Source organism: Coregonus clupeaformis, chromosome 23 (genome assembly GCF_020615455.1).
Source record: "Coregonus clupeaformis isolate EN_2021a chromosome 23, ASM2061545v1, whole genome shotgun sequence".
NCBI lineage: Eukaryota > Metazoa > Chordata > Actinopteri > Salmoniformes > Salmonidae > Coregonus > Coregonus clupeaformis.
Window position 1 is genome coordinate 937,501 of NC_059214.1, and position 7,761 is coordinate 945,261.

At 48.9% G+C, this 7,761-nt stretch overlaps 1 protein-coding gene across 1 annotated transcript in view; it reads left to right on the plus strand.

Annotated features, from left to right (window-relative positions):
• The window catches only part of LOC121536428 (ephrin-B2a-like), a 31,019-nt gene extending 23,714 nt beyond the window's left edge, over window positions 1–7,305 (plus strand). The window contains exons 3-5 of the mRNA XM_041843687.2: window positions 4,315–4,407; window positions 5,304–5,414; window positions 6,723–7,305. Of these exons, the coding sequence (XP_041699621.1) occupies window positions 4,315–4,407; window positions 5,304–5,414; window positions 6,723–7,120 (602 nt within the window). The 3' untranslated portion in view covers window positions 7,121–7,305. The remainder of the gene's footprint in view (window positions 1–4,314; window positions 4,408–5,303; window positions 5,415–6,722) is intronic.
• Window positions 7,306–7,761: the final 456 nt, after the last annotated feature.

Here is a 7,761-nt window from a genome sequence, read left to right on the forward strand (position 1 = left end):
TGGAGCTCGAGAGGATGAGCTGATCCTAGACCTGTGCCTATGGGCCACTTCTTTTAGCAGCCTGTGTTTTTGCGTTTTTATAGGGGTGTGTTTGGGGGTGTGTTTATGTGGTGCCAAGTGGTTTTATTGGAGTGTCTGAGGACAGAGAGCGAGAGAGAGAGAGAGCGAGAGAACGAGAGAGCAAGAGAGACTATTTGCACATCGTTACAACACTGTAGACAAATATCTTTATTATTTTGGAACTTTTGTGAGTGTAATGTTTACTGTTAATTTTGTATTGTTTATTTCACTTTTGTTTATGATCTATTTCACTTGCTTTGGAAATGTTAACATATGTTTCCCATGCCAATAAAGCCCTTAAATTGAATTGAATTTAATTGAGAGAAGGAGAGAGAGAGACAGAGAGAGAGAGGCAGAGAGAGAGAGGCAGAGAGAGGCAGAGAGAGAGAGAGAGAGAGAGAGAGAGAGAGAGAGAGAGAGAGAGAGAGAGAGAGAGAGAGAGAGAGAGAGAGAGAGAGAGAGAGAGAGAGAGAGAGAGAGAGAGAGAGAGAGAGAGAGAGAGAGAGAGAGAGAGAGAGAGAGAGAGAGAGAGAGAAAGAGAGAGAGAGAGCGCACCTTGGAGGTACTGTAGGGACAGAAGACCTCCTGCTGTTGTAGTTCAGCCTGAGACCTCAAGCATGAACTCTGACCTGCTCCACCAACAAGCACATGGCATGCGCTTGCACACACACGCACGCACGCATACACACACACACACACGCACGCACCCACCCACGCATGCACGCACACACACACGCACGCACACACACACACACACACACATTGTCATTACCAGCAATATTATAATAATCTCATAATGAGGAGAAGACAGGATAAGACAAATAGTGCTATATAACAACATTATGTGTTCCTGTGTGTCCCAGGGAGTTTTTAATGAGCTCTTTCTGCCCTGAGGAAGGCAGATGTCCATTTTGAATGAAAAGCAGGATGCAGCAGGATCAGTCATTATGACACCTGATCTCAGCATATTCTGTTAGAAAACAAACACTAAACACACACCCCGTGTAGCCTACTACGAGAGAAGATGTTTGTGTGTTTGTGTGTGTTTGGCGTGTGAGCGAGTGTGGAGGTGTTCATCTCCTGAAGGTTCACCCCCCCCTGTGAGATAACATTCATACAGTCATGCCACTAGTATTCATGGTTAATCTTCTGAAGGTTCACCCCCCCCGTGAGATAGTGTTCATGCAGTCATGCCATTAGTGTTCATGGTTAATCTCCTGAAGGTTCACAGCCCCTGTGAGATAGCGTTCATGCAGTCATGCCACTAGTGTTCATGGGAAATCTCCTGAAGGTTCACAGCCCCTGTGAGATAGCGTTCATGCAGTCATGCCACTAGTGTTCATGGGAAATCTCCTGAAGGTTCACAGCCCCTGTGAGATAGCGTTCATGCAGTCATGCCACTAGTGTTCATGGGAAATCTCCTGAAGGTTCACAGCCCCTGTGAGATAGCGTTCATGCAGTCATGCCACTAGTGTTCATGGGAAATCTCCTGAAGGTTCACAGCCCCTGTGAGATAGCGTTCATGCAGTCATGCCACTAGTGTTCATGGGAAGCTAAATAGTTCCACCTCCCGACTGGTGCAGTGGTCTAAGGCACTGCATCGTAGCGCTAGCTGTGCCACTAGAGATCCTGGTTTGAATCCAGGCTCTGTCATAGCCGGCCGCGACCGGGAGACCCATGGGGCGGTGCACAATTGGTCCAGGGTAGGGGAGGGAATGGCCGGCAGGGATGTAGCTCAGTTGGTAGAGCATGGCGTTTGCAACGCCAGGATTGTGGGTTCAATTCCCACGGGGGGCCAGTATGAAAAATTAAAAAGTTATGTAAGCACTCACTAACTGTAAGTTCCTCTGGATGAGAGCTTCTGGTAAAAATGTAAAAAGGAGAATGCTGTATGACACTGACTCTGATAGTATTGGCAGGTAGAGGTGTTGATTAATTCTAAAAAAAGACTTCTTTGTGAGTGTCAGAGTTCATGTTTTCTTGTGTGTGTGAACGGAGTGGACAGAGAGTGGGAGGAGAAGTCTCACCCTCTTCTCTTGAACACCTACACAATCACACAAACAAGAGCAGTTGTGAGCAGCGACTGTTTGCTCAATCCTGACTATCCAAACACAGAGGGGACAGACTGAGAAAGGCAATAGATAAGGAAGGAGAGAGAGAGAGAGAGAGAGAGAGAGAGAGAGAGAGAGAGAGAGAGAGAGAGAGAGAGAGAGAGAGAGAGAGAGTAAGAGAGATAGAGAGAGAGCGAGACCCTCTTCAACATATATATCAATGAATTGGCGAGGGCACTAGAACAGTCTGCAGCACCCGGCCTCACCCTACTAGAATCTGAAGTCAAATGTCTACTGTTTGCTGATGATCTGATGATCTGGTGCTTCTGTCCCCAACCAAGGAGGGCCTACAGCAGCACCTAGATCTTCTGCACAGATTCTGTCAGACCTGGGCCCTGACAGTAAATCTCAGTAAGACAAAAATAATGGTGTTCCAAAAAAGGTCCAGTTGCCAGGACCACAAATACAAATTCCATCTAGACACTGTTGCCCTAGAATACACAAAACAGGAGAGGGGGGAAGAGGGAGGGCCCACTGCACGCTGGCGGGAGGCCAACCCGCTAAGCCCTGGCAGCTCGTTAGCCTCTGTGTTACTGACCTGATAGACCACAAGCCACCCTTCCAACCCCCTCCCACGCCAGACGCAGTGCAGCCCACCACCTCTAGGGGCAGCGGAGTGACTGGGAGAGAATAGGCCCAGGAATGGAATCTAGTGTCCAGTGTGGAATCAGTATGGAGATCCATGCAGAGGCTAGAGCCAATAGAGCAGCAGCACACAGTGGAGCTCTGGTTATTGATTCTGCCTCATCTCACCAGCATGCAGGCTGTGTAGTGCTCAGAGTGGAGCTCTGGTTATTGATTCTGCCTCATCTCACCAGCACGCAGGCTGTGTAGTGCTCAGAGTGGAGCTCTGGTTATTGATTCTGCCTCATCTCACCAGCATGCAGGCTGTGTAGTGCTCAGAGTGGAGCTCAGGTTATTGATTCTGCCTCATCTCACCAGCACGCAGGCTGTGTAGTGCTCAGAGTGGAGCTCTGGTTATTGATTCTGCCTCATCTCACCAGCATGCAGGCTGTGTAGTGCTCAGAGTGGAGCTCTGGTTATTGATTCTGCCTCATCTCACCAGCATGCAGGCTGTGTAGTGCTCAGAGTGGAGCTCTGGTTATTGATTCTGCCTCATCTCACCAGCATGCAGGCTGTGTAGTGCTCAGAGTGGAGCTCTGGTTATTGATTCTGCCTCATCTCACCAGCACGCAGGCTGTGTACAGCGTTTTTCTAATCTGCTTTTCTGTCTTTAAAAAGGCCTCTCAGCGTCTGTTTAGAGGCCCCCTTTTTATTCCTATATTACATGTTGGACGTCTCGCATCTCGCGGCTCCCCTCAACCCCCCCTCTCCAACATCTGGCTCCCCAAAACACAGTGTTTAGTGTTGCCTTCTGCTGCTCTCACCTCCGGACGCTGTTTAAACAGCTTCTCAAACCCTTTAAGATATTTTATATGTAAGGCTTACTAAAATATTTAGCACCTCCATCCATTCCCCAAAATACCTATTTTTTACTTTTATTTTCCTTCCGTTGCCTATTTCCCTCTCTGCAGTAGCTGGGTTATTTTACGACCGTTGTAGCACTCCCCAGCCCTGCTGTCTGTTTGATAAAGCCGCTGTAGAGTTTCCTGTGGCTTAGCCAAGATCCAAGATGGTCGCCTGTTGTTCCTGTTCTATTGTCTCCATCTCTCTCGGTCTCTGTAACTGGCGGTTCCACTGAACCAGTCAGCGAAGTTAGTGATATTACAGACACAATTACCCAAGCTAATTGACTTTGGGGACAAACATAGGCAGCAGTGTGGAGTGACTCAGGTGACTAGGGGATGAATTGTGACTTTATTAAGAGGAAATCCCTCGCTTGTTAGGGGCTTTGAACGTTTCCCTGACATCTTTTAAAAGTGACTGGTCAGCCCAAGACATACTTAATGGACATATGGCCACGGTACTGTGTTATTTTGATGTTTGCGATGATGTGTTAGCATGGTGGCTAATGCTAACCTTGTCTCTCTCTCTCTCTCTCTCTCTCTCTCTCTCTCTCTCTCTCTCTCTCTCTCTCTCTCTCTCTCTCTCTCTCTCTCTCTCTCTCTCTCTCTCTCTCTCTCTCTCCTCTCTCTCTCTCTCTCTCTCTCTCTCTCTCTCTCTCTCTCTCTCTCTCCTTCAGCAACCTCTAATGGCACCATGGAGGGGCTTTCGAACCAGGAAGGAGGAGTTTGCAAGATGAAGTCCATGAAAATAATCATGAAAGTGGGACAAAGTGAGTATTTCTACTAGCAAAAAACACATTTGAGTGTCTGTGAGCGGCAGCATATAGTCAGATTGCCATACAGTCTCATAGAATGTGTGAAAATTGTATGAGACTGTATTTGCATATATACACTGTAAGGTTATCTGAGGTATTGGCTATTGCATTATTCAGCTCTATAGCCTTCATGACATTTAGGAGGGAGAGGGAGAGAGAGAGAGAGAGAGAGGGAGAGGGGGAGAGAGAGAGAGAGAGAGAGAGAGAGAGAGAGAGAGAGAGAGAGAGAGAGAGAGAGAGAGAGAGAGAGAGAGAGAGAGAGAGAGAGAGAGAGAGAGACAGAGAAAGAGAGAGAGAGAGAGAGAGAGAGAGAGAGAGAGAGAGAGAGAGAGAAAGAGAGAGAGACAGAGAGAGAGAGAGAGAGAAAGAGAGAGAGAGCGGTCTCCAGATGTAATGGAGCTGAATCGTAATGGATCAGGAGATGGATCTCCCCAACGCGCGGACGGACACACACACACACACACACACACACACACACACACACACACACACACACACACACACACACACACACACACACACACACACACACACACACACACACACCACACCACACCACACCACACATCTGTCCTCTGTGGTGACACTCGCCCGGTCCCTGCCGGTAATTTAATGACCATGATTATTCATAAATCAGTTGCCTCGCCACCCAACGGGGTCATTTCCTCAGGTCGCCGTTGACAACAGCAGCAGCAGCTCAGTGAGAATTGCTGAAGGTCAGGGAATTAATCAGGAGTGCTGCGCTTTCATTAAGAGCAGCGTGGGACACACACACACACACACACGTGCAAGCGTACTACACACACTGCACACACACACAGAATCATCCATGTCTGATGGTTGTCTTGCAGGTCCCTCCGATCCTGTCTCACCCAAAGACTACCCCACCAGATACCCTCCGAAGCAGCCCGACACAGTGGGGAAGGACTCCTACAAACCAAATGAAGTGCTGGAGAAGACAGGTAACAGTACTAAGAAGGGCTTCAATCATCAGTCGGGTTTCTAAGAAAGTTTGTTGAAAGCAGGTTGAGAGGTTGTGTGAGAGTGTGTGTGTGTGTGTGTGTGTGTGTGTGTGTGTGAGTGTGTGTGTGAGTGTGTGTGAGTGTGTGAGTGTATTGAAAGGCAGGAAGTAAAGGTCAGCAATTCCTCGCTTGGTAATTGAAAGTTACCCATAAAACTGATAGGCATCTCTGGGCTCTCATAGTCTACAGTATCTCAGCCCCACTCCCCGTCCGCAAAGTGTCATTTTCATGAAAACGATCCAATTGCTATCTTAACAAAATCTTAACAGGCTTTTTGGAGCACAGACACACACTTGTTCTCCAAGCACGCACAAACGCACGCAGGCATGAAAGCACACACACACACACACACACACACACACACACACACACACACACACACACACACACACACACACAGCCAGGCTGCTCTTATCTATGCTATTAAATGCAGTTAAAATCTCCAGTGGAAACCAGTCCCTCAATTTCTGCAATTAACTTTATTTTGAAGAAAATAATCATTTGAGGAGTGAAAACAAGCGAACCTATATAAACGCTGCTGTGGTGGAGGCATCGAGTCGCTCGCTGCGTTGTTACCTCTAGCCCCACCTTTCTGTTTTCACCTCCGACCACCGGCGTCCGGATCTCCTGGCACCACAACTCTGCAGACCTCAGCATCTTCTTTTTCCACCTCGTCCCTCAGGAGCATATGGGCGTCAGTGGTATGAGCGGAGTGTGAGGCAGCATAATCCCCTTGTTAAACAAAATAAGGGTCCCTGCATTGGGCCCACTGCCATTCCCCAGCGCTGTGGCACTAGGCCCTCAGGGGGAGTGGAGCCAGACAGGGAGACACAGTAATCCTGCAGCCCAGGGAGGAGGCCCCTATCCTGGGGGGGGAAGGGAACAGACCTGCCTTTGAGTCTTGGATGTATACCAGAGTTGTTGTTATTAATAGAGATGACACAGCTTGGGTTGCAAAGTTCAATGCTACTGCGTTGTGCTCTAGTGTAAAGCCTATGTGGGACTGTGCTGTGCCATAGCGCCAAGGTCGTAGGGATCACCAGCTGAATTTGAAAAGAGCAGAGATGGATTGTGAGAGCTGTGTGAGAGCAGCCCTCACTCTCTGGTCATTGTGCTCCTTCCACCTGACTTCCCACCTTCACTGTGACACAATGAAACAGGGTTCATAAAGATGTATCACCCACTCTCACTCTGTATGACCTGGCAGGGTTAATAAATATTTATTTGTTCTTTCTCTTCTCCTCTCAGATTCGTCGTCCAGGGAGGGCGAGGGCGACCAGGGGCCGGGTGGGAAGTCCTCCAGCGTCATCAGCTCCGACGTGGCCCTGTTCGCCAGCATCGCCTCGGGCAGCGTCATCTTCATCGTCATCATCATCATGCTGGTCCTGCTGCTGCTCAAGTACCGGCGGCGGCACCGGAAGCACTCTCCGCAGCACGCCACCACGCTGTCGCTCAGCACGCTGGCCACGCCCAAACGGGGCAACAACAACGGTTCGGAGCCCAGTGACATCATCATCCCTCTCAGGACTTCGGACAGCGTCTTCTGCCCGCACTACGAGAAGGTCAGTGGGGACTACGGTCACCCAGTGTACATCGTTCAGGAGATGCCCCCACAGAGCCCTGCCAACATCTACTACAAGGTCTAAACTCAGCTCCACCACCCCCTCCCCCCTGGCAGGGCGGCTTTGGATTGGTCCTTTCCCATCTCTCTCTCATTGTTCTTGTTGTTTTCACAGAAACGTCACTCTTGTGGTTATTATTCTTGGTTGTTGGGATTCGTTGGAGAACTCAAAGAGAAAAGCTGTTGCTGCTCTCTGGGGATTTTTTAATTTTTTTTGGGGGGATACCTCCTCTCCACTCCTCTCCTCTCCCAGTTTGCTTGTGTGTTTATGTGTGTGGACGGACGGACAGATGGAGAGACAGAAGGACAGAAAGATGCACGTGTTTTGTTTTTGGATACACAAGAAGGAAAGGAGGAGTCGACTCAACCCTCCCTTGATATTCTCTTCTGGGATTCTCCCTGAGAGAGACTGCTGCTGGGAAAGAGAGGGAAAGAGACAATGGAGAGAAAGAGATTGGAAAGAGACAATGGAGAGAAAGAGAGGGAAAGAGACAATGAAGAGAAAGAGAGGAAAAAGAGAGGGAAAGAGAGGGAAAGAGAGGGAAAGAGAGGGAAAGAGAGAGGAGGAGCGGAATAGGGGGGATGATGAACTCATGTCAGTAATGGCATTTAGTCCCTCTGCTCACTAGCCAGAGACACTTTGTGGATTCAATGACGGGAGCGAAA